At 37.3% G+C, this 27,293-nt stretch overlaps 2 protein-coding genes and 1 pseudogene across 18 annotated transcripts in view; 2 read left to right on the top strand and 1 right to left on the bottom strand.

Moving 5' to 3' along the window:
- The window catches only part of ZNF568 (zinc finger protein 568), a 41,024-nt gene extending 14,747 nt beyond the window's left edge, over window positions 1-26,277 (bottom strand). For 2 of the 10 annotated variants that reach the window (XM_087871068.1, XM_045805207.2), the window contains exons 1-4: window positions 26,027-26,158; window positions 24,730-24,797; window positions 21,664-21,943; window positions 19,448-19,506 (exon numbers count right to left, since the gene is read on the bottom strand). In XM_087871068.1, the coding sequence (XP_087727194.1) occupies window positions 19,448-19,506; window positions 21,664-21,739 (135 nt within the window). In that variant the 5' untranslated portion in view covers window positions 21,740-21,943; window positions 24,730-24,797; window positions 26,027-26,158. Of the gene's footprint in view, window positions 1-19,447; window positions 19,507-21,663; window positions 21,944-24,729; window positions 24,798-25,836; window positions 26,001-26,026 lie in introns of those variants that run through there. The other 8 variants (XM_087871067.1, XM_045805209.2, XM_087871066.1 and 5 more) reach the window with 8 other exon arrangements.
- On the top strand, window positions 261-7,037 carry LOC123797360 (14-3-3 protein theta pseudogene; annotated as a pseudogene).
- Window positions 26,278-26,340: 63 nt separating the features above from the next.
- Window positions 26,341-27,293, top strand: part of ZNF829 (zinc finger protein 829) — a 29,012-nt gene continuing 28,059 nt past the window's right edge. For 2 of the 8 annotated variants that reach the window (XM_045805261.2, XM_045805262.2), the window contains exons 1-2: window positions 26,341-26,478; window positions 27,132-27,200. In XM_045805261.2, coding sequence (XP_045661217.1) covers window positions 27,168-27,200 — 33 coding nt within the window. In that variant the 5' untranslated portion in view covers window positions 26,341-26,478; window positions 27,132-27,167. Of the gene's footprint in view, window positions 26,479-26,500; window positions 27,029-27,131; window positions 27,201-27,293 lie in introns of those variants that run through there. The other 6 variants (XM_087871124.1, XM_087871127.1, XM_087871130.1 and 3 more) reach the window with 5 other exon arrangements.

The raw sequence follows: 27,293 nt of genomic DNA on the forward strand, positions 1-27,293 counted from the left end.
CAAACTTAAGCATTCATCATCTATTATGCAGGACTAAATGTAGTGGTCACTGATTTGTACTGGTCTGTGACAGAATTGACAGAGTTAGACATGACTCACAGGAAACTGTCTCAGAATCTGTCCAAGTGATTGTGTGACCTAGTGAGAAAGAGAACATGGAGAAAGTGGGGATGGAAGAGAAATAAGGCAGGAGGAATGAGGAGAGGTATGAAAATCTGAATATGCAAAATTTGAAATTTCTATAGAACTTCTAGATGGAAATGTCCACTGTGCAGTTAGAGGTATGAAGAAAGATGAGAATTAGCCATCTACCTAAAATTGAGAGCTGAATAATAAGAGTAGTTGTACAGAACATACATAGTGGGTAAAGATCCAAGGACAGAATCAATAGTTAGGCATCAAAGAAAGGGACTCAGGTTTTGTTTCTTGTTTGTTTTATTTACAACCAGAGGTTGAGAATTAAAACCATGACAGCAATGTAACAGAAGCCAAGAAACTAACGATAAATTTCTGGAAAAGAATGTTACTTGATCACATATATCTAACTCTTCCTCCCCACTTAAAAACTTCAATATTCAAATAAAGAAGTAAGGAAAAAATCTTTATCTGTAAAGGCTCTAAGATAAAAAAGCACCCATGTATCCCACATTTGGGAGAATTTATTCAAGAAACAGTACAAATGAGATAGACAAAACGGGAAATAAAAATGAAAATCACCAAAGGCTGGATTGCAACTAGTGTTTTTTTTTTTTTGTTTTTTGTTAAGATTTTATTTATTTGAGAGAGAGAAAGCATGCGTGTGCATGAGCTGGAGGAGGGGCAGAGGGACAACCAGACTTCCCGCTGAGCAGGGAGCCTGACATGAGGCTCCATCCCAGGACCCTGGGATCATGACCTGAGCCAAAGTCAGACCTTAACAGATTGAGCCACCCAGGCGCCCCTGCAATGAGTGTTTCTGAGACACTGTCTCTATGATCTATGATCATTACTACTATCAACATTATCATTACTGTCATCTATTGAGGAGTTATTATATACCAGGTACTATACTAATTTCTTTAGATATATTAACTTCTAAAATAACCTGGTAAGATTATGCAGTGGCTACTACTACCCATTTAAAAAGTAAGGAGAAGCACGGGGCCAGTTCAGTCAGTAGAGCATGTGACTCTTGATCTCGGGATTGTAAATTCAAGCCCCACAATGGGTGTAGAGACTACTTAAAAATAAAATCTTTAAGGGGTGCCTGGGTGGTATAGTTGGTAGAGTATCCAACTCTTGGTTTCAGATCAGGTCATGATATCGGGGGATCAAGCCCTGCATTAGGCTCTGTGCTCAGTGTGGAGTGTGCTTAAGGTTCTCTCTCTCCCTCTTCCTCTGCCCTTCCTGCTTGTGCTGTCTCTCTCTCTCTCTAAAATAAATAAAATCTTGAAAAAAAATCTTTAAAAGTAAGTAAATAAATAAAAATGAAAAGTAAGGAAACCAGGGTAAAAATAACTCTTCCAGGGTCATAAAGCTACATATGTGGTAGAGCTGGGATTGCAGCCCAAGCAGTGTCACCACATTTTTTCCTCCAACTCAGCAGGAGGAGTCTCAGAATCCCACAAATATCCGATTCAAGATAGACAACTGGACACACAAGAACTTGTGCATTTGAAACCTCTCTTGCTGAGACTGAAAGCATATGAAATCACCAGTGACGGGAAACTACAGGACAAATATCTTGACAAAAAAAAAAAAAAAGATCAAAGGCAAATGATGAGGGGACATCATCCTCATTTGGAGAAGCAGACAGAAGTCAGACTGAGCAGTAGAGAAGACTGAAGACAAAACCAGATGTAGAAAACTAGCATCTGGTGCAATGGTTTCACTAATTAATCTGAGCAAAAGCAGACATAAAATATTTTTTCTGTCACTACCCAATATTGTATTAGCCAAATTAGCCAAATAAACTTACAAAAACTAGTATTTAAGATTTTAGGTGAAGAGTGAGGGACTTCATTAAAATAACTTTGGAGCAAATTACCTGGTATGTATGAGTCGGTAAATGTAAAATGAAATTAATTTTACACTTAAAAAAGTTATAAATATATACATACATATCTATCTATATCTATATGGATGGAGATATATATCTATATCTATATTTATATATATCTCCATTTCCAAAAACAGATACCTTGATCATTTTAATAAATTAGACAAATATTTGTCAAGCCTAAATCCAGAAAAGTAACAAAATGTAATAATACAAACTCGGGATATAAAACAAACATGTAATAAAAGATTTTGAGAGGAATTCTACTTCAGGATAGCAGTATGAGGTACTCTATGGATGTTTCCCAGTAAAACAAGCGTAACTGGTGAAAAGTTTTTTTGTTTTTTGTTTTTAAATTTTCAGTCTCTGGAAATTGCTCTAAGGGCATAAAGCAATGAAGAACAATCTATTCAAGAAAATCTACTAAAACTTGGTAAAAACTGTGGCAGACTGTGGCATTTAAGTCACATCTGCTCCTTCCCTCTCCTCACTTTAGCTCAGCTTGAAAGAAATTCCATCGGGGTGGGTATGGCTAAGAAGACAGGGCTCTTTCTCTCCTTAGCTACCATATCCATACCCATCTATGGATATGGTACCTTGTTGGGAAGGACAAAAGCTCAGCATTCTCATTCCAATTCAACTCAAGTTAAAGAGGCTAAATTTCTAATGTTTGTGGCCAAGAGGTCAGTGGCTCCTTTCCTCTAGAATGGAAGCTTTACCCAAGGAGTGGCAGGCGAAAAATACTGGAATATTTGTCCTTATCTCAGTTCACTTTTAGGACAGAGGTTCTACACTAAAATAGGCACGTCAAGAAGACCAGAGGCTGCCATCTCACTAAGAGCCCAGAGTCTTGGCTCAAAGATTTTATCCAGGGAGAGAGGCAGCTCATAAACAGAAAGAATTCAAAAGCTCTCCCAAAAGGAAATGAACTTATTTGAAACAGTGGGCAAAGTTTAAGATTAAGGTCATACTCAAAAACAGGAGATTTTGGTGATAAGCAATTAAGAGGAGCCAGGTAGCTTCTTCTTCTTCTTTTTTTACATTAGTCACCATACACTACATCATTAGTTTTTGATGTAGTGTTCCATGATTGTTTGCGTATAACACCCAGTGCCCTTTCAATACGTCCCCTCCTAAATACCTGTCACCAGGCTAACCCATCCCCATACCCTGCCAGGTAGCTTCTTTTAGTTAAGAATAACAAGGTAAAACATAGACCAATTCAACAAAGAGAATCAGGAAAAAAGACAACTAAAAAAAAAGAAGTCAGAAGAAACCTTGAAGATCATTCACTATGATCAAGCAGGATTTATTCCTGGGTTGCAAGGGTAGTTCAATATTCTCAAATGAATCAATGTAACACATCACGGCAATAAGAGGAAGGATAAGAACCATATAATCATTTCAATAAATGCAGAAAAAGCACGTGACAAAATACTACACCATTCATGATAAAAATCCTCAACAAAGTAGGTTTAGAGGAAACATACCTCAACATAAGAAAGGCCATATATGAAAAATCCACAGCTAACATCATCCTCAATGGGAAAAACAATCTTTCCTTTAAGATCAGGAAAAAGACAAGGTTGTCCACTCTTACCACTTTTATTCAACACAGTACTGAAAGTCCTAACCACAACAGTCAGACATCAAAAAGAAATAAAAGGCATCCAAATCAGTAAGGAAGAAGTACAACTTTCACTATTTGCAGATGATTGTGATACTATATAGAAAACCTGAACAATAAATGAATTCAATAAAGTCGCAGGATGCAAAATCACTCTACAGAAATCTGTTGCATTTTTCATACAACAATAATGAAGCAGCAGAAAGAGAAATTAAGAAAATAAGCCCATTTACAATTGCACCAAACATAATAAAATACTTAGGAATAAATCAAACCAAAGAAGGGAAAACTATAAAATAGTGATGAAAGAAATTGAAAATGACAAAAGAAATGGAAAGACATTCCATGCTCATGGACTGGAAGAACAAATATTGTTCAAAGGACTACACTGTCCAGGGGTGCCTGGCTGGCACAGTTGAAAGAGCTTGTGACTCTTGATCTCAGGGTCATGAGTCAAGCCCCCCATTGGGTGTAGAGATTACTAAAAAACAGGGTCATGAGTCAAGCCCCCCATTGGGTGTAGAGATTACTAAAAAACAAAAACAAAAACAAAACCTATATATATATATATATATATATATATATATATATATATATATATATATATATATAAAACTTCAAAAAAATGTCTATATTACCCAAAGCTATCTACACATTTAATGCAATCCCTACCAAACTACCAACCAATTTCACAGAAGTAGAACAATTATAAAATTTGTACGGAACAAGAAAAAGCCCTAAATAGCCAAAGGAATCTTGAAAAAGAAAAGCAGGGGCACCTGGCTGGCTCAGTCAGTAGAGCATACTTGATCTTGGCGGGGGAGGGCTGTGGTTTTAAACCCCATGCTGGGTGTACAGATTACTTTAAAAACTTTAAAAGAAAAGAAAAGAGAAAAGAAAAGTTGGAGGCATCACAATTCCAGACTTCATGTTATATTACAAAGCTGCAGTAATCAAAACAGGATGGTACTGGCACAAAAACAGACACAGATCAATAGAACAGAATAGAAAATCCAGAAATAAATCCACATTTATATGGTCAATTAATCTTTGACAAAGCAGGAAAGAATATCCAATGGGGAAAAGGCAATTTCTTCAACAAATGGTGCTGGGAAAACTGCACATCAACATGTAAAAGAATAAAAGTGAAGGGGCGCCTGGGTGGCTCAGTTGATTAAGCATCTGCCTTCAGCTCAGGTCAAAATCCCAGGATACTGGGACTGAGCCCCACATCAGGCTCCCTGCTCAGCGGAGAGCCTGCTTCTCCCTCTCCCTCTGCCTGCCACTCTCCTGCTTGTGCCCTCTCTGTCAAATAAATAAATAAATAAATAAATAAATAAATAAAATCTTTAACTTTCTTATGCCATTTAGAAAAATAATTAAAAATGGATTAAAGACCTAAATGTGAAGCCTGATACCACAAAAATCCTAGAAGAGAGCAGAGGCATTAATTTCTCTGACACTGGTATAGCCATTTTTTTCTCAATAGGTCTCCTTTAGGCAAAGAAAACAAAAGCAGAAATAGACCTGCACCCCAGTGGCAGAGATGTGAAGTCCCTCCCTATGTCTCCACCCTATCCAGTCAGTGCTCTCTCTCACTCTCCTCTCCTCATCCCCAAGAAGACAGAGCTCAGGGGTGCCTGGGTGGCACAGTCGTTAAGCGTCTGCCTTCAGCTCAGGGCGTGATCCCGGCGTTATGGGATCGAGCCCCACATCAGGCTCCTCTGCTATGAGCCTGCTTCTTCCTCTCCCACTCCCCCTGCTTGTGTTTCCTCTCTGGCTGGCTGTCTCTGTCAAATAAAGAAAATCTTTAAAAACAAAAACAAACAAACAAAAAGACAGAGCTCATCTAGAAGGTGAAGCTGGCTGACCTGGCCAAGCGCTATGACAACGTGGCAATTTGCATGAAGGCCAAGACTGAGAAGGGTGCCAAGCTGTGAAAAAAGGAGAGCAACCCGCTCTCAGTGGCCTACACAAATGTGGCTGGGGCTGCAGGTCAGCGTGGAGGGTCATCTGGAACGTGGAGCTGAAAACTGACACCTCCAACAAGAAGTTGCACAGCTTATTAAGGACTATTGGAGAAAGTGGAGTCTGAACTGAGATCCATCTGCATCACAGTATTAGAATTGTTGGACAAGTATTTAATAGCCAATGAGACTAATCCAGAGAGTAAGGTCTTTTATCTGAAAATGAAGGGAGATTACTTGAGGTACTTTGTTGAAGTGGCATGTGATGATAATCAAAAACAAACAATAGATAATTCCCAAGGAGCTTACCAAGAGGCTTTGATATAAGCAAGAAAGAGATGCAACCTCTATACCCAATCTGCCTGCGGCTGGCTCTTAATGTTTCTGTATTTTACTATGAGATCCTTAATAACCCAGAGCTTGCCCGCACACTGGCTCAAACTGCTTTTTTTTTTTTTTTAAAGATTTTATTTATTTATTCGACAGATAGAGACAGCCAGCCAGAGAGGGAACACAAGCAGGGGGAGTGGGAGAGGAAGAAGCAGGCTCATAACGGAAGAGCCTGATGTGGGGCTCGATCCCACAACACCAGGATCACGCCCTGAGCCGAAGGCAGACGCTTAACCGCTGTGCCACCCAGGCGCCCCTCAAACTGCTTTTGATGAGGACATTGCAGAACTTGATAGACTGAATGAAGACTCATGCAAAGATAGCACCCTATCATGTAGTTGCTTAGAGACAACCTAACATTATGGACATCAGACAGTGCAGGAGAAGAATGTGATGCATCAGAAGGGGCAGGAAAACTAAAAGCGTACAAGGTGTCATCCTTCTTCCCCTCAAGAAACCTTTTTATTCAGCTCCATTTCTTATTCCATTTGGATTTTCTATAGCAAAGAAACCCATTCATGTGTACGGAATAAACTAGTTATAAGTCTTCACACTGCAGCTTTCGAAAACTCATTCCTTGATTTGTTGTCTTGGCCTTCCTGGTATGCAAGTACTGCTGTAGAGAATTATTAATAGCTTCATTTCATGTAAACATAGGTAACATCCAAACACTTATGTAGAGAACTAAAAATAGATCTGGTATTTAAATAATCTGAACCAGTTCTGCAAGTGACCGTGAATATAAGAAGATATTACTGTGAAGACATAAAAATGTAGTTCATTACAATTTAAAAAGTGTTCTATATAACTTCTTAAATTCTACATTCCCTCCCTTACTCTTCTTCAGGGGTATACTTTCAGTAAGCAACTTTTCCATGCTCTTCATGTATTTCTAGCTGGTAGGAATCCAGAAGTATTAGACTGGATGGAAAAGCATTTGGCATTTCTATGCTGGGGCTCACAAACTGAAATGCCTTGCTTTATCATCTATGATGGAGGTCTTGTATATCTGTGACAATAGGAAGTTTCCTTATTCATTTTTCATTTGCTGCTGTTTAAGTTGACAAGTTCCCAATAAAAATTCACTTATACCTCCAAAAAAAAAAAAAAAAAAGCAAAAATAAACTATTGGGACGCATCAAAATAAAAACTTTTGCATAGTGAAGGAAATAATCAACAGAACTAAAAGGCAACCCATGGACTGGGAGAAGGTATTTGCAAATGACATGTCCGATAAAAGGTTAGTATCCAAAATATATAAAGAACTTATAAAACTCAACACCCAAAAAACAAATAATCCAATTAGAAAATAGGCAGAAGACATTAGCAGACATTTCTCCAAAGCAGACACAGAGATGGCCAAAAGACACATGAAAAGATGCTCATTATCCCTTATCATCAGGGAAATGCAAATCAAAACCACAATGAGAGATCACCTCACAATCACCTCACAATGAGAGATCACCTCACAAAGATTTTAGTCAGAATGGCTAAAATCAACAACAGAGGAAACAACTGGTGTGTTGGTGAGGATGTGGAGAAAGGGGAACTCTCTTGCACTGTTGTGGGAATGCAAACTGGTAAGGCCACTCTGGAAAACAGTATGAAAGTGTCTCAAAAAGTTAAAAATAGAACTACCCTAAGATCCAGCAATCAGAGTACTATTTACCCAAAGAATACAAAAACACTAATTCAAAAAGATACATGCACATCTATGTTTACTGCCTCATTATTTATAATAGCCAAGATGTGGAAGCAGCCCAAGTGTCCATCAACTGATGAATGGATAAATTTGACATGTTATTTATATAGGACTATTATTCAGTCATAAAAAAGAATGAAATCTTGCCATTTAAAATAACATGAATGGTCTAGAAAGTATAATACTAAGTAAGATAATTCAGTCACAGAAAGACAAATACCATACGATCTCACTTATGTGTGGAATTTAAGAAAAGCAAAGGGAAAGGAAAAAAAAGAGAGAAAGAGACAGAGAAACCAAGAAACAGACTCTTAATTATAGAGAACAAACTGATGGTGACTAGAGGGGAGGTAGGTAGGGGGATGGGTGAAATTGGTGATGGAAATTAAGGAGTGTACTAGCTGTGATGAGCAACAAGTGATTAAAATAAAAACTGGAAAAAAAAAGGATGATATAGTGAGAATGTCTCATCAAATAGAGAATATAAACAAAGAGAAGTTATAAAAGCAGTCAAACAAATTCTGAAAATGAAAAGTACAATAACCAAAGTGAAAAATTCACTAGACAGGCTCAGTAGAAGATCTGAACTGGCAGAAGAAAGATGAGCAAACTTGTAGACTTAGACGAGATTCCGCAACCTAGGACCAAAGAGGAGAAAGAATGAAGTAAACAGAGCCTCAGAGAAATGTGGGACATCAAGTGTATTATCAAATGTGCACATCAGTGTGTACCAATATACACATGGTGAAAGTACTAAAAGGACAGGAAAAAGATAAAGGTACAGAAAAACATTCTAAGAATAGCTGAACACCACCCAAATTTGATGAAAAAGAATCTATGAATCCAAGAAACTAAATGAGTTCCAACACACACACACACACACACACACACACACACACACACACACAGATATACACAGCAAAAATGCTGAAGGCCAGAGACAAAGAGAAAATCTTGAAAGCAAAAATGTACTGGAGTAAGACAAATGACACCAGATGGGAACTCTAACCCATATGAACAGATGACAAAAACTAGAAATGGTAAATAAGGATAATTTAACAAATGTTGTAAATATATACTTGTTCTCTTTTCTCTTTCTAGCTTTTTAAATAGATGAAATGCACCAATAATTATAATAATGCATCGGGTTTGTAACATAGATATACTGTATGTAACAACAGTAGTACACAATGCGGAAAGAGAGAATAGAGTTACACAGGACTAAAAGTTTCTATATCTCAGTGAAATTTAGCATAAACTTGAAGAAGATTCTGGTAAGTTAAAATGTATAAGATAAGCCTTAGAATAACCACAAAGAAAATATAGTAAAAAATCATTAAAGAAATTAAAATTTTGGGGCGCCTGGGTGGCTCAGTCAGTTAAGCATCCACCTTTGGCTCAGGTCATGATCCCAGGGTCCTGTGATTGAGCCCGGCATCAGCCTCCCTGCTCAGTGGGGAGTCTGCTTCTCCCTCTCCCTCTGCCTGCTTGTGCACTCTCTCTCTGTCAAATAAATACATAAAATCTTTAAAAAAAAAAAAAAGAGGTTAAAATTTTACACTAGAAAACATTTACTTAATGAAAAAAAAGCAGTAAAAGAGAAACAAAATCCATAAGACATGGAGAACAAAAAGGAAAATGGCAAACATAAATCCAACAATTTTAGTGTTAACATTAGCATTAAATGTATTAAACAATCAAGAAAAGGGAAGACATTGACTGGTGGAAAAATAAGATCCAACTATATGCTGTCTTCAAGGAGACATACTTTAAGTTCAAACATAAAAATAGGTTTAAAAAGGATTGAAAAAGATATATCACGCCAAGAACAATAATAAGAATGCTGTAGTGCATACGCTAATATTAAGTAAATTAAACTTTATTTTATTATTATTATTTTTTAAATACTTTTTTTATTATATTATGTTAGTCACCATACAGTACATCCCTGGTTTTTGATGTAAAGTTCGACGATTCATTAGTTGTGTATAACACCCAGTGCACCATGCAATACGTGCCCTCCTTACTACCCATCACCAGCCTATCCCATTCCCCCACCCCCTCCCCTCTGAAGCCCTCTGTTTAAAACAAAAACTGTTACTAGAAATAAAGAACATTTTGTAATGATAAAAGGGTAAATCCCATAGAAAGATAGAATAATTATAAACATATATGCACCTAAGGGTCTCAAAATACACAAAGCAAAATATGACAGAACTGAAGGGAGAAATTGGCAATTCAACAATAATAGCAGGAGACTCCAAACACCACTTTCAATAATGGATAGAGCAAGTAGGCAGATTATCAGCAAAGAAATATAAGATTGAACATTATAAACCAACTAGATCTAACAGATGTATATAGAACACTCCAGCCAACAGTAGAATGTACATCCTTCTCAAGCATACATCAAGCACTCTCCAAGATAGACAACATGTTAGACTATAAAAGAAGTCTCAATAAATTTAAAAGGATTAAAACTGTACAAAGTATGTCCTCTGATCACAATAGTTAAAATTAGAAATTAGTAACAGAAAGAAATCTATGAAATTCACAAATATGTGAAAATTAACACTCCTAAATAACAAATGTTTCAATAAAGAAATCACAATGGAAATTACTAAATGCTATGAGATGAATGAAAATGAAGACACAATATAATAAAATGTATGTGATGCTGCTAAAGCAAGACTTTGAGGGAAATCTATAGCTGCATTAATGTAATACCCATATTAGAAAGGAAGAAAGACTGCAAACCAATATGCTAACTTTTCAACTACAGATACTGGAAAAAGAACAAACTAAACCCAAAGTAACACAAGAGAAAGAAATAATAAACATTAGATTAGAAATCAATAAAATAGAGAATGGAAAAACGATAGAAATATCAGTGAAACCAAAACTTGGGTCTTTGAAAAGATCAACAAAATTGACAAACCTCTTATTTGACCTAGAAAGAGAGAGAGAGAGAGAGAGAGAGAGAGAGGACTCAAAACATTAAACTCAGGAATGAAAGAGGAGACACTACTACTAACCTCAAAGAAATAAAAAGGATTAGAGGGGAATATTATGCAAACAGTATGCCAGCAAATTAGGTGATTTACACAAAATAGACAAATTCCTAAAAGACACAAACTAATGAACCTGAATCAAGGGGAAAAAAAAAAAGGAAAAAAGAAAATCTGAATAGACCTGTAACAAATAAAGATACTGAATGAGTAATCAAAAAACTGCCCACAAAAAAAGCCTCAGGCCCAGGTGGCTTCACTGGTAAATTCTACCAAACAACAAAGAAAAATTAACACCAATTCTTCACAAACTCTTCCAAAAATAGAAGAGGAGAAAACACTCATTCTATGAGGCCAGTATTACCCTGATACTAATACCGAACAAAGACAAAAAAGAAAACTACAGGCCATTATCTCTCATTAATACAGAAGTAAAAATCCTCAACAAAATGCTAAAAATTTCATCCAACAAAATATAAAAAGGGAACATAGACATTTATAGCAACTTTATTTATAATTGCTAAAACTTAAAAAGCAACCACAATGTCCTTTAGTAGGTGAATGGATAAACAGTGGTATATCCAGATAATGGAATATTATTCAGCAGTAAGAAGAAATGAACTATCAAGCTATAAAAAGATACGGAGCAACTTTATAATGCATATAACTAAGTGAAAGAAGCTGATCTGAAAAGGCTACATACTATATGATTCCGACTACATGACATTCTGAAACAGGCAAAACTATGGAGACAGTAAAAAGATCACTGATTGTCAGGAGTTGGGGTGGGAGAGTGGACCAATGAACAGACAGAGCACAGAGGATTTTTAAGTCAGTGAAAATATTCTGTATGATACTATAATGATGGATACATAAATTACACACTTATCTAATTCCATCAACTGTGCAACTTCAAGAGTGAACCCTAATGCAAACTATGGATTTGGAGGATTATGATGTCAATATAGGTTCATAAATTGTAATATATGTACCATCTGGTGGGGGATATTGATAATAGGGGAAGCTATGCATTCAAGGGGACAAGGAGTATATGGGAAATCTGTATACTTTCAACTTTGCTGTGAACCTAAAACTGCTTTTTAAAAACAAATTTAAAAAATTTATAAAAATAATTATGTACCATGAGCAAGCGGGATTTATCCCAGGAATGGGATCCCAGTTTAAATTTCAGGTTTAACACCTGAAAATCAATTAATGTAATACATGGTATCAATAGAATAAAAACAAAAACCATATGATCACCTCAAGAGATGCAGAAAAAAACTTAACAACACCCAACCTTTTTTCATGATAAAAACACTCAACAGGGGCGCCTGGGTGGCACAGCGGTTAAGCGTCTGCCTTCGGCTCAGGGCGTGATCCCGGCATTATGGGATCGAGCCCCACATCAGGCTCCTCTGCTGTGAGCCTGCTTCTTCCTCTCCCACTCCCCCTGCTTGTGTTCCCTCTCTCGCTGGCTGTCTCTATCTCTGTCAAATAAATAAATAAAATCTTAAAAAAAAAAAAAAACACTCAACAAACTAGCAAAAAAGGGAAACTTTCTCAATGTTATATAAGGCATCTACAGAAAGTCCACAGCTAACATAATAAATGGTGATAGACTAAATGCTTTCCCCTTAAGGTCAGGAACAAGGCAAGGATATACTTCTACATACCCTTCATGCAATGAAGATTTTAGACAGAGTAATTAGCCAAAAGAATTAAGTAAAAGGCATCCGGATTAGATAGGAGAAAATAAAACTATTTTCATATGGCATGATTTTGGACACAGAAAATCTAAAGAATCCACTAACATTCTATTAGAATAAACAATTTCAGCAAGGTTGCAGAATATGGGATCAACACAAAAACCTCAATTGTACTTCTAGACACTTGTAGTGAGCATCCAAAAATGAAATTAAGAAAACAATCCCATTTATAATAGCCTCAAAAAGAATAAAATAAGGACAAATGTAACAAAATAGATGTCAAACTTACATTCTGAAAATTACAAAATACTATTGAAAGAAACTTTAAAGACCTAAAAAAAAGAAAGACATCCTATGTTCATGGATTGTAAAACTTAGTATAAGATGACAATACACCTCAAATTGATCTAAAAATCCAACGTAGCTCCTATCAAAATGCCAGTTGCTTTTTTTGCAGAAATGGAGAAGTGATCCTAATAAAATTCTTATAAAAATGCAAGGGACACAGAATAGCCAAAAAAATCCTAAAAAAGGAAAAGACCTGGAGGATTCACTTCCCAATTTCAAATATACTACAAAGCTACAATAATCAAGACAGTATGGTACTGGCATAAGGACATAGATCAGTGGAATAAAACAGATTTCAGAAATAAACCCTCACATTTTAGCAAATTTATTTTAGGCAAGGGTGCTAAGGCAATTCACTGGGGAAAAGAATAGTCTTTTCAACAAATGGTGCTGGAACAACCAGATTACATATATAATGTAAAACAGTGCAGCTGGATCCCTACCTCACACCATGTACAAAAATTAACTCAAAGTGAATCAAAGACCTAAATCTAAGAGCTAAAACTATGAAATTTTTAGAAGAAAACATGGGTGTAGGAGCTTCTAGGTTGGTGAATATATGGAGGTGTGCTTGGAGAGAGGATGAAGCTCTGTGCTGGAGGAGAGATGTGGCTTGAGATGTAAAACCAGGATGAGATGAAAAAGGAAATGGGCAGGATCAAGATTGCCAACATAATAGAGATTCAACAGCAGAATTAAAATATTCACAAGATGAAAAATATTTTTTTAATAGATATTGGAGGGTAGAAAGAACAGAATGGTCAATGTGATTATGGAGGTCAGATCTAAGAAGCTCTCCTAGGATGTAAAGTAAAATAACAAAGAGAGGAAAATGTTGAACGATGATGACAAATACAGAAGATGGAGAATGAAGACCTAATCTTAAAACTAGAGATATTATGACAAAGTTTAAAAAACAGAAAACAACAATAAGGGTGTAAATTGTAACCTTGGATTAGGCAATGGGCTTTTATTTATTTTTTTGTTCATTTTTTATAAGATTTTATTTATTTATTTGAGAGAGAGAGACAGAGACAGAGATAGCGACAGAGAGCACGAGCAGGGAGGACAGGGAGAAGCCTCCCCCATTTCCTCATCTGTAAAGTGGCATTTTCTTCAACGGGTTGATTTAAGAACTAAAGGAGACAAAAGGTGAGAAGTACTCAGAACTAAGCTTGGGACCCACTAATCATTCAATAAATGTTTTAGGAATAGATAATCCCAATGGAATATAGACCATAACAAAGATAAGGAAAAACAGCAGAAGAGAAAACATATTTTCCACTAGTTCTAATAAATTAGCATTAAAACATCTTTTCCACTAACGCTAGTGAATGAGCATAAATCTCATAGAAAAAAAAAAAAAAAACAAAGATTACATTCCTGACAAAACCTATAGAACAAGTAACAAAAGACCTAGAAGTAAATATGGGTTAATTTCTGACTGTATAAAATGATGAATCAGTACTTTATAATAGGCTACTTTTCCAAGATGTTAACTCTCTTTACATATAAAAATGCCATATTACATGGAACTTTACATCAAAAACTAGGGATGTACTGTATGGTGACTAACATAATATAATAAAAAATTATTATTAAAAATATGCCATATTAGTAACAAGGAACAAAAGGGATTGAGCCTTAAAAAACAAATTCAAAATTTGTGTCATTAACTTCTATCTCTTCTCCTGTCAGAGAGAGTCAAGAAAAAGATGGGTAGGCCCCTAGCTCCTCAAGACTTAACATTTCCAAAGTTCTTGCTGGTATCACAGCACTTCCTTTCCTTCATTTTTAAGATCCTTAACGGGACAGGGGTGCCTGGGTGGCACAGTGGTTAAGCGTCTGCCTTCAGCTCAGGGCGTGATCCCAGCATTAGAGGATCGAACACCACATCAGGCTCTTCTGCTTTGAGCCTGCTTCTTCCTCTCCCACTCCCCCTGCTTGTGTTCCCTCTCTCGCTGGCTGTCTCTCTCTCTGTCGAATAAATAAATAAAATCTTAAAAAAAAAAAAGATCCTTAATAGGACAAATCTTTAAAAAAATATATATCAGTTTATAATAAAGGCATAAAGGCAATTATATATCAGTTCTGTGGTATGTATGATGACTGGCAACTTTTTCTAAAAAAGGATTTTTTCTTAGTTATACAAATATTAAATATGCCTTTTAAAACTTGGAGCATGACACACATTTTTTCATATTTTTTCTTGGATATTTTATATTCCTATTTTTCAAATATATTCTAGACTCAGCTTGAATAGACTTGCCTTACTCAAAGAAAAATATTTAGAATCTTTTTTTAAAGATTTATTATCTTTATTTATTTAAAGTGAGAGACACAGGGGCGCCTGGGTGGCACAGTGGTTAAGCGTCTGCCTTCGGCTCAGGGCGTGATCCCGGCGTTCTGGGATCAAGCCCCACATCAGGCTCCTCTGCTATGAGCCTGCTTCTTCCTCTCCCATTCCCCTGCTTGTGTTCCCTCTCTCACTGGCTGTCTCTGTCTCTGTCAAATAAATAAATAAAATCTTTAAAAAAAAAAAATAAAGTGAGAGACACAGAGTGACAGAGAGAGTGTGAGTGGGGGGAGGGGCAGTGGGAGAAGGAAAGGGAGAGACTCTCAAGCAGACTCCCCATTGCTGAATGAGTTGTGGGGCTTGATCTCAGGACCCTAAGATCATGACCTAAGGCGAAACTTAACCAACTGAGCCACCCAGGTGCCCCAGAATATTTAGAATCTTTATTCAGGTAAGTCTGAAGATTAATTTTAAAAGAAGTTATATTGCTTTAATAATGATAGATCCTATCCAAAAAGTGTGTTTTAAAAATGTACTTAAATCCTCTTTCAGGCCACATTTATATTTTAACAGTTTTTTTTCTCCTATATACATCAGATACTTTTTTTCTTTATGGTTTTGTTTCTACTCTTACCATCTTTTATTTTATTTTTCAGCTGGTTGTATATAGAGAATGATATTGGTTTTTGTATAAATTAAATTTGTGTCCATATTGGATTCAGCTGTTATTTCTCTTCAGCTGCCCACATATATAACTGTATCATCTAGACATCATAATTTTGCATGCACGTTCCCAATTTTTATCTTCCATTTTTTTTCTCTTTGTTATATGCCTAGGCACATAGAATTATAGTTAAATAAATGTGGTAGTGTGGGCAATCTGGTTGTGTTCCTGACTTCGGTGGGAATGTGTCTAATTTTCCCTAGTAAACATGGTGCTGGCTTTTAGCTTATTATGTGTGGAAAATTGTTAATAATATCATGTTAAGAAAGTGTCCTTTTACTCCTATTTTATGGATAGATTCTTTTACAATCTGACGTTCTGATTTTTATTTATTTAAATTTTTTTTTGAAGTTCTGATTTTTAAAAATATTTTAGCAGCTCTATGAAGCTGATTATCTTTTTTTCTTGAATATGATGAATTATAGTAACAGATTCCCTTAACTTGAAACATCTTTGTGATAGAAAAAAAATTTCATTCAATTCTTCTCCAATTAGTCTATAAATTATTTGCAATTCCAGTTAAAATCCCAACAGGATTTTTATTCCTTTAGAATGAGATAAAATGATTCTAAAATTCAAATAGAAACATAGGCGTCCCGAAGTAGCTAAGAAATTTCTGAAAGACTAGGAACAACATGTGTGTGGTGGGAAGTGGGAAATCCTTGCCTAAGCAACAGGGTTATTTTAAAGTTACAGTAATTAAAACAATGTAAACACACACACGTACACACACAGAGAGTACAGTACTGGTATAGATGTAGACAAATAAATTAAAGGAACGGAATAAAGAGCCTAGAAACAATAAAGCATGCACATGATAAAGGTGGCATCACAAAAGAAATTTCTATTTAACAATAGTGTTGGAACAACTAGTCTTCTACATGTAAAAAAAATTCTAGTGATAGAATTATCAGTAAATTCCTACTAAAATCAATTACAGAATTAAGTTCCAATTGGACTAAAGACTACGAAAAACAAAGTTTTGAAAACAGACTATCTCAATAACCTAACATTATGAAAGATGTCTTAGAAAAGAACACCACTGGAAACTCATGAAAGAAAGGACTATTAAATACTGATGCTGTATATTAATGTTGAATGAATTCTTACATGTATGCACACATTTATCATACGCTAAATATAACTATCCAACTTTAAAGTTTCTATACAACAAAAGATACATAACAACATAAAAGTGGCAGATTAGGAAAAGGTATCTATATAAATCCTAATGCTAAAGAAGGCATTCTTAAAATTCCCTAATTTCAAGTAGAAAAAGGACTAACAATATAAAACAAATAATATGAACAGTCAATTGGCAAAATTGGCATTCCTTCACTCAGGAGTGGGCTTCAGTCTGTATAGTATCATAGTGTAGCCTGACAGTCAGTCTGTATGTGTTTGAATTCTGGCTTTATTACACACTTCATGCACGAAGTTCTGTCAGCTTCTTAACCTCTGTGCTTTACTTCCCTTCTTCGTAAAAATTAAAATAATATCTACTTTACAAGCTTCTGATACTGAATACATGAAATAAGCTATATGAAGTTTATAGCATAATATACCTGGCACATAAAAAGTACTCAATAAAGCCATTATTGTTGTAGGAAATTTTTCTAGCTGCTTTTCTACCTGTCGTCTATTCACATATAAATAAAAGCTGCCATGGACTATATTTATATCCGTATTCTAGAATGAATTTGGGACTGCAAGTCCAGAAATGGGGGCAGTCCACTTCTAATTGATAGTTCAAAACATTCTGGCTCTCATATCTGATAGGAACTGTTATGAATTTTTTGACAGCTAAGAGTATCCCATTTGTAGATCATAACTCCTTGATCTCCAGCTTTTTATTATATAAAGAAAATGCACGTGTGAACTAATTATTTGGTTCTTATAAAACATGGTCATTACGTACCAATTCAAAATACACCTAAAAAAAGTATCTGCACATCTGAATGGCCTTTTTCTTTAATGATTTTTATTTACTTATTTGAGAGAGTGAATGAAAGAGAGCATAAGTGGGCAGAGGAAGGAGAAGCAGACTCCCTGCAAAGCAAGGAGCCCGATGCGGGCTTGACCCCAGGACCCTGGGATCATGACCCGAGCTGAAGGCAGTCGCTTAACGAACTGAGCCACCCAGGCACCCTGAATGGTCTATTTATTTCTGACATTAGAATTTTAAAATATTTACTGGCCACTTTTATTTCTTCCATCTGCCTCTTCATGTTCTTCACATAATTTTCTATTTTCTTAATCACTGGTTTTTAAGAATTGTTAGTATATTTATGCTATATGTATTATAAAAACTTTTCCCAGTTTTGCCTTATTACAGTGTTTATGGTAGTTTTACTGAAGAGAAGGATTAACTGTATGAACCCAAATCAGGCATCTTCTCTTTTATCTCATTGGTTTCATATGTTAAACTAAAAAACGCAAGTCAATGAATATAGCCAACATATCCCAAGGCCTTTTCAGGTAGGAAGGATTTCTATAGCTAACAATTATCAACAATACTTATCATTTCAGGGGCACTTACTATGTGCATTTAACCCTCGCATTATTCCTATGGGATAAGTATGATTATTGTCCTCATTTACAAACAATGTAGCTGAGGCCAAAGAGATTAAACCTGCCCATAATCATGCACTTAGTAAACTGCTGGGCCAAGATCTGAACCCAAGTCTCCGTAGGCCTAGAGAACCACTCTGCCAACAGGAGAAATAACCACATGAACCACATGATCATACGTCCGAAAGAAGTGTGTTTGTGTGTTTCAGGATGGGAATTATGAACTGAGGAAAAGAGGTAACGAAGTAGAAAATATTTAAAATACAGGGGTGTGAGGGATTCCAGAGTTGGAAACAAAATTAATCAAGAGCAAAGGAGAATGAGTAATTTTGCAAGAAGACAAAGAATACTGCATCTACTGAGGCCATAAAAAAAATAAAAAAGGATGTGGAAAGCTAAGGATACAAGAACTTTAAGATTTTCCCATAGAATGCTAGTATATTTTAGTTCAATTTGTAAAAATCTCAACCAAAGAAAATATATATGTAGGATCATCTGAAAGACATGTTCCATTTACTCTTCCAGATAATTTTAGTTTTTAATCATTGGCCAGCACAGACTTTTAAAAAAACTGATCTTAAAATTATAAGAATTATGGAATTATTTTGGAATTTCTTTTTGACCTAGGTGCCAATGAAAAGCCTTCCCTTTCCAGGGGCACCTGGCTGGCTCAGTCGGTAGAGCATGCGATTCCTGATCTCGGGGTTGTAAGTTCGAGCCCCATGTTGGGTATAGTGATTATTTAAAGAAAAAAGTCTTAGAAAAGCTTTCTCTTTCCTTAATTATTAGCTTTTCCCTCATAAACAGCATGAATTATGGAATAAACATTGTGTCCCAGTTTGCTTTTATTTCTTCAGCTCACATTCAAATTGAACTCAACTTAGTAACTTCGTATAGACCTGTTTCTGCACACCCATATCCCAAACTGCAGCTGGTTCTGATCTTCTATATTTCCTCACCTTAATTTTCACCAATTCAGTTTTTTTCCAGTTTACTGATAGGTTAAGGTAACCTGCGCAACTGCACTGCAAAATAATGCAGGAAACAAATAAATGCTTAAAACGTACAAGAGACCTGGTCATATCCTCTTCTTCCTCCAAAAGGCCAGAGTCCTGAGAACGCCAAGCTGAGGGAAAAAAAATAAAGCAGATTTATTTCAGAGCTCCAGACAAAGGCCTATAGAAATCTTCAGTACCAGGTGCCTATAATACCATCTGTAATGATCCTCAGAGCATTGAGAAATGTTAACCACAACCAGGCAGTGGAGATGCTGAAATGTACATGAAAGACTAATGTTACCATACAGGGTCGGATGGGAGTTTCTGGAGGGCTAAGTATAGGGTGCCCTATGAATCTATTGACAATATAAGCTTTCCCTAGGATCCCGTTATTTTATTCTTTTTTTTTTTAATTTTTTTATTTTATTATGTTAGTTCACCATACATCCCTAGTTTTTGATGTAAAGTTCGATGATTCATTAGTTGCATATAACACCCAGTGCACCATGCAATACGTGCCCTCCTTACTACCCATCACCAGCCTATCCCATTCCCCCACCCCTCTCCCCTCTGAGCCCTCAGTTTGTTTCTCAGAGTCCATAGTCTCTCATGCTTCATTCCCCCTTCTGATTACCCCCTCCTTTCTTTATCCCTTTCTTCCCCTACCGATCTTCCTAGTTCTTATGTTCCATAGATGAGAGAAATCATATGATAATTGTCTTTCTCTGCTTGACTTATTTCACTTAGCCGTTATTTTATTCTTAATAGAAATCTTATCTCAAGTACATAATAATAAATACCACAAAGTTTAAGAATTATATAATTTATGAAGCACTGTAAAAAATGTGGAAAAACTTGAATCAGGAACAGGTTTTGGCATTGTGAACCACTCATATACCGGAATAAAATGCAGTCACAATTCTAATGACATTTTCAAACAACTTAGTTAATTTATTTTTTGATCTAAAAAATTTAGGGCCTTCAGATTAAAAATGTTAAGAATGGGGGCGCCTGGGTGGCGCAGTCGTTAAGCGTCTGCCTTTGGCTCAGGGCGTGATCCCAGCATTCTGGAATCGAGTCCCACATCGGGCTCCTCCGTTGGGAGCCTGCTTCTTCCTCTCCCACTCCCCCTGCTTGTGTTCCCTCTCTCACTGGCTGTCTCTCTCTGTCAAATAAATAAAATCTTTAAAAAAATAAAAAAATAAAAATAAAAATAAAAATGTTAAGAATGAATATTTGCATTTACTTCTGCTCTCTCCCAAACCCAACCAAAATGAAAGTAAAGGAACAAAGGAAGCTGAGTCTCATAAAGATAAAGAACATAGAAGACTTCAGCAGATAAGAGATGTGAACAAAATTTTGGAAGCCAGAGATCAGACAAATGACTATTATCTAATTTAACTAGAGAAAGCTGAAGCTTAAGTGAGGGTTGGGGAAGGGTGGGGAAACCCTGGCAAACCCTCGAAAGGCTTAGGAATGGAGGCACTAGGTATTTCTGCAGGCAGGACTGTGGGATGAGAACTGAATGTAAGGGGTTGGAGCAATGTAGAGAAAATAAGGGAATTAAGTGAAAGTTGTAATATTGAAAGATGAGGTGTGTCCTCTCCACCCCCAACTTCCTACTGTGTTTGTCTTCCAAAAGCAGTTCTGGCTTATACTCCTCAAGCAAAATCTACGACTTCTTGCTGGGGAAAAGGACTAACACCCCCCCTCCCCCGCCAAAATAGATGTAGATCCTGACATTTGGTCAACCTTCAACCTCTAATAAAACACCACATTAGAAAGAAGGGCAAGGAGAAGGTGGATGGGGGAGGGGTGGGGTGAGGGAGACAAGAAAGAGGTTAGGTAGAAAACAGAGATAAATTCTTATTTCCGTTGTCAAAAGTCAACAGGAAATATCTAAAACTGAGAAATCAAGCATGAGCAGTATAAGGATATTATTCAGGAAAATGGAGCTGAATACCAAAATGTTCAAAATGGTTGCCTCTGGGGAGTGGGATCCAGGCATGAGAAAGGATAGAGTAGGAAATTTTGTTTATGGTTATATATTTAACAGCCCTTTAAAAAAATGTAAATGTAAGAAAAACAGAAATTACATTTAAATTTTTTAAAAAATAAAACAATAGTCAAGTGAATAAATAAAAAACAAATGTCTAACCTGCAGTCAATAACATCCATTTGAACTTTCCTGGTAGGAGTACTGAATTTCCTAACTCTTTACTCTCTCTGCCCCTAAATGTACAGTCTCTCTTTCCTAAATTCTGCCCGTCTCTGAGCCACCTCACCTCTCCTTTCCATCATCTGGGTTAAACGCTCCACTGTCACACAGCTACTGCTGATCTCTGAAGGTTGAGATGTCATTCAGGTCTTGCCCACTCAGGGCAGAAGGGTTAAGATAAGCTGTAGAGTCAGCAATTCCAGGGTCCACTCTATCTCAGGCCTCTCCAGCCTCCAGAAGAATTCTCAGGTCAGAAGGTCTCCTTCCATGATGGATACCTGCTCTCCAGGCTTCCTTTTACTCACATCACAGATCTGTCTTATCTTTGTAGAGGCAGGACCTGTGGGCTTATGATATAAATTCAATTTACTTGATATTTTCTCACTAGATCCCTATGGTAACCAGCCTCTGGAAGATGGCTTCCAATGATCACTGCCTTATGGTATTCATGGTTTTTGTACACTCCTCCCACACTGAATAGAGTTGTCCTGTTTAACCAATACGATATTGCAAAAAATGACAGTGTGTGACTTCCAAAGTTAGGTCATAAAAGACATTGTGGTTTTTGTATTGCACATTTTTGAATCATGCACTTTGAAGGAAGTAGGCCACCATGCCATGAAGACATTCAACCAGCCCTAGGAAAAGGCTCTTGCCAGCAGCCAGCACTAACTTGCCAGCCATCTAGGAAGCAAATCCTCCAAGCCTGTCTAGACTTCCAATGACTGCAGCTTTGTCAACATCTTGACTGCATGTTCATGAAATATCTGAGCCAGAGTATCCAGCTAAGTTGATCCCCCTACCCCAGAGTGTGAGATAATAAATGTTTATTGTTGTTTAAGCTACTGAATTTTGAGGTATTTGGTATACAATAGTAGATAACTAACACAGTCCCAAACAATTAGCTTCCTTGCTTATAGTCCACATTCCCAGGAGTCACTACCAGAGATGCTGTATGCAAAGACAGCAAGAATCTGGAGGAACACTCAAAGACTCAGCAACCCAGGTTGAACCAAACACTTGAGAAAAGATTCAGATTTGCAGCAACCCCAGATTTGGAGTAAAAGAGAGTTGCAGCTATTCCATCTCCTATTTATCTTGGCAATCGAGGTAAAAGACATTTGAAATTTAGAATTCCCACACTCTTCATCCGAAATGAGAATTATACTCACACCACAATGATACTGGATGAATAAAATGGCTAAGTTAAGAAATATTAATTTATCATCTGCTTTGAGCCTTTACTAGGTACAGGGTAAAAAAAATATTATACATGAGAGTAGACTAATCCTTGTACTGTATGACAGAACAGAATAAAACAGAAACATTCAATTGTAATAAATTTTGAGATACTCCTATTATCCCTCACACAATTTCTATTTTTTTCCTCTAAGGCAATTATCACTAACTATATAATTTATTTACCATACACATTGTCTGTGTAGCCACTCATAAAAACTCCATGAAAACTGGGATTTTTTTAAATCTCTCTTTGCCACTGATGGTATGTGCTCAAAAAATATGTTGATTAAAATGGTGTAGCCCCTATGGAAAACAGTATGGTATTCAAAAACTGAAAAACAGAATTACCATATGATCCAAAAATTCCACTTCTGGGTACATACACAAAAGAACTGAAAGCAGGGACTTGAACAAATATTTGTACACCCATATTTATAGCAGTATTATCTGCAATAGTCAAAAGGTAGAAGTAACCCAAGTGTGCAATGATAGATGAATGGATAAACAAAATGTGGTGTATACATACATTGGAATATTATTTAGCCTTGAAAAGGAAGGAAATTCTGACACGTGCTTTAACGTGGATGAACCTTGAAGACCTTACTCTAAGTTAAATAAACCAGTCAAAAAAACCCCACAAATACTGTATGATCCAACTTATATGAGGTATGTAGGGTAGTCAAATTCGTATAGACAGAAAGTAGAATGGAAGCTGCTGGGACTGGGAACTCCAAGGAATGGGGAGTTATTATTTAATGGGTACAAAGTTTCTGTTTTGCAAGATAAAAAGAGTTCTATGGATAGATGGTGGTGACAGGGTATAGCAATATGAATGTAATGCCACTGAACTCTACAATTAGAAATAATTAAAATGTTAAATGTTTTTGTGCTTTTAGCTTTATTGAGGTATAATTAATGTACAAAAAATTGCACACATTTAATGTACACATCCTGATGAGTTTGGACGTATGCATATATTCATGATATCAATTCTATAACCAAGATATTAAACATATCCATCACCTCCCAAAATTTCCTTGTGTTGTGTTTTGTTTCTATACTCTTAACAAAGTGCGTAATACTGTACTATTAATATAGGTTCTATGTTGTACAGATCTCTAGAATTTATTCCTCTTGCATAACATAAACTTTGTACCCATGGAAAAACAATTCCGCATTTCCCTCTATTCCCAGGCTCTGGCAATCATTATTCGATTCTTGTGCTTCTTGAATCTATTTTAGATACGTCATACAAATTGAATCATGTAGTATTTGTTCTGTGACTAGCTTATTTCACATAACATAATGTTATTCAGATTCATCCATGTTGTCACAAATGGCAGGCTTTCCTTCTTTGAATAATATTCCATTGCACATATATACCACATTTTCTTTATTCATTCATCTGTTGATGAATGTTTCCCTATTTTGGCTATTGTAAATAATGCTGCAATGAAAATGGGGGTGCAAAAAATAAATTTTATGTTATGTGTTATCCCTATTTTATCACAATTAAAAAGTATATATGCATATACACACATATACACATATGCATAAAAAGACACATACACATTTATATATGGACAAAAGATGCATATATATACATTTAACAAATGAATTCTACTATTTTGGAGAATTTGAAATCAGAAAAAGTAATATATTAGACAAGAATAACATTGAAATAGGTGGGTAGTTTGGTGTTCAAGTGTTCTAAAGTCTTAAGTTGAGGTTTTGTTAAGTATGCATGTTAAAAATTCAAGGAAACGAACAGAAACCAGAGCAGTGGAGAAAAAAAGGGGAATAAGCTAAATCGACACAATAAAAAAGCCACAGTAAATAGAAAACAAATTTATATCAGCAATCCCAATAAACGTAAATGAATTAAACTCACCTATTAAAATAACATTCAAAACAGGATAAAAGGGTAAAATGCCCAGCAATATACTCTTTACAAGACACCTGTAGCATAAAAACATAAATAGAAGGGATTGGAAAACGAAATTCCTGGATAATACAATAACAAAACCTATAAAGGAATATTATCAGACAAAAGAGAACTTGGACTAAAAAGGCATTCACCAGGATAAAGAGGCATGTTCCCTAATGTGGTGGATTGAAATCTTGGTTGCAATTCTTCACTCCTAATGTTCACACTCTTTGCCATTAATTCTGCATTGTCCTCCCACTTGGGTGTAATTAACATTAAGCCTAGCCATGTGGCTTGCTTTGGCTAACCTATTATTAGTATACCAAGGAGCAGAGGTTTTTAAGGGTGTTTGTATGGTCTGTCTTGTGCTCTGGTGATCCATGATGAGAACAGGTTCTGGTAACCACTGTTCTCTTAGCCTGAGCAGCAGAAGGAACACATGTGGAGGAGCAGATCTAAATCTATCCTGCAGTCTAGCTACTTGGTCAACCCCAGCCTAAATAAGCTGAACAGAGAACCAGGAAACAGGTGAACATGAGAATAAATGATGCCGTTATATGCCACTGACTTGAGGGTGGTTTGTTAGGCAGCATTAATATCGTGGCAATAGCTAAATAATACATATGATAAAAGAGGACAGCCATATGATGTTGAGATAATGAATCTGGAAAAGATCGACAGGAAAACTGGGAAGCAACAGAAGAGAAGCAAGAACTTCTAGGGGTAAAAAAAGGAAGCAAAGGAGACTAAGGAGTGGCCAAAGGGGAGGGAGCACTGCTTAAAACCAAATACAAAATTTTATACCGATTTCTTTCCCAAGCAGTTATCAGGTATGACAAACACTATACAGAAGTCAACTCAAGACAAGAACCACTACACATACTACAAATACCTAACCACAGACCTTTCACAACCACACAAACACCATACAACCACACGTAACCACAAACATCACCATAACACAACACACCACAATCACACATCCCATCACAATTAGTCTATCACACTCACATCCAATCACACACATCACTACAGTCACACTCACACTCACACACACACAGTGACTCCCACCACAATTTCTTGGTCCAACAAGTCCAACCACTCTCCAGGAGCGTATTCCCACCCCGAGCACTTTGCACTGCGACCACTCCGGACTCTTTGGGCCTCGTCAGAGGCTCCTCCCCATCAGCCTCACCGCCCTGCAGCCCAGACAGCTCAAGCCCCTCCCTCATGCCCCGCTGCGGGGACGCGGTAGCGTCACCTGCCGGAAACGCTCGAATGCGCATTCAGCGCGCGGTTTCTGGGAATGGGTGAAGGCGACCCACAGAAAGACCCAGGCCACGCACGGGCCGGTAACGCCGAACCATCCCTTCGCGCCCACCTCCCAACGGACGTTCCTGAGCGCCACACCACCTCCCAGAAGGCTTCGCGGCCCGATTCAACTTCCGGCCAGAAAGCGGTCTGCGTTTCCTGTGTGAGGAGGCCGACGAGCCAGTCCCGCGCATAAGGCCCGTGCTTTGCAACCCTTAGACCTGGCCAGACGCTGAGAATTGCAGTTATAGTCGTTTTGGGAGGGTCCAGGCAGGGCGCTGAGAGGAATTGGCGGCGGGTGCATCTCTGGACCACATTTCCCAGAGGGCCCGGTGGCGCGTCGCTGTTCTCGCAGGAACGCGAACGTTTCGTCACGCCTGGCGGGACCGTTAGATCCGTGAGGTGAGAGTCCTTCGGTCCCGGGGGAACCGGCTCAGTTGTGCAGGTTGCGACGCCGGGAGACCCGAAAGGCATAAATTGAGGAGCCCGGAGATAGGCATCGAGCCGGGTCATCCGGCCTGTGCGGGCGGAGCGGCCTGTAAAGGGGAGGTTGTGAGATTGTGTGAGAGAGATTGTGACATTGAGACCTGTGTGAGAATATCGGTTGCCTATCATTGTGGGGTTGTGACTGTGTGTGTCCCTATGGTGATTGTGACCCTGCGACACTGTGGGGGGAGTACCTGCGATTGTCCTGTGTTACCAGGTGCAGTTCTGTGTGCGCGCGTGTGGAGTGCTTGTCGCATTGGTTTCAGTATGCCCGTGCCCAAGGTATAGGGCACTATGTGTCTGGGTATGGGGTTCCTGTCATATGTAAGATTGTAACTTCGGAACTTTGTCCCGAGGGAGCTTCTGTGAAGTTTGGTCAGATTATAACCCCTTGACTGCAGTGACCTCAGCTTTTTACTGACTAACGGATTAGGCAGGATGCTCCATTCTCTGATCTCCATTCCCGGTGTGTGGTGGGGGCTGGGGCTGGGACTGGAGCTGACTTCTGACCAGACCAGTTGGGGAAAAAAGGAAAACATTGTGGTTTGCAATTACTTTTCCTCTCCCAGTTCCTCCCTTCTCCAGGTGCAGAAGAGAAGGAAAGAATGCACAATGAACTTCTACAAGCAATGTCCAAGGTGTGTTGGGGTTTCTTCTTTGCTTTCTTTCTTCTGAAAATTAAATGTTTAATAAAGATATGCCATTTAATTGTAGGTCCCTGTAATTTCCCT

The sequence above is a fragment of the Ursus americanus genome, chromosome 21, assembly GCF_024610735.1.
Source record: "Ursus americanus isolate L20-20 chromosome 21, mUrsAme1.1.p, whole genome shotgun sequence".
Lineage (NCBI taxonomy): Eukaryota > Metazoa > Chordata > Mammalia > Carnivora > Ursidae > Ursus > Ursus americanus.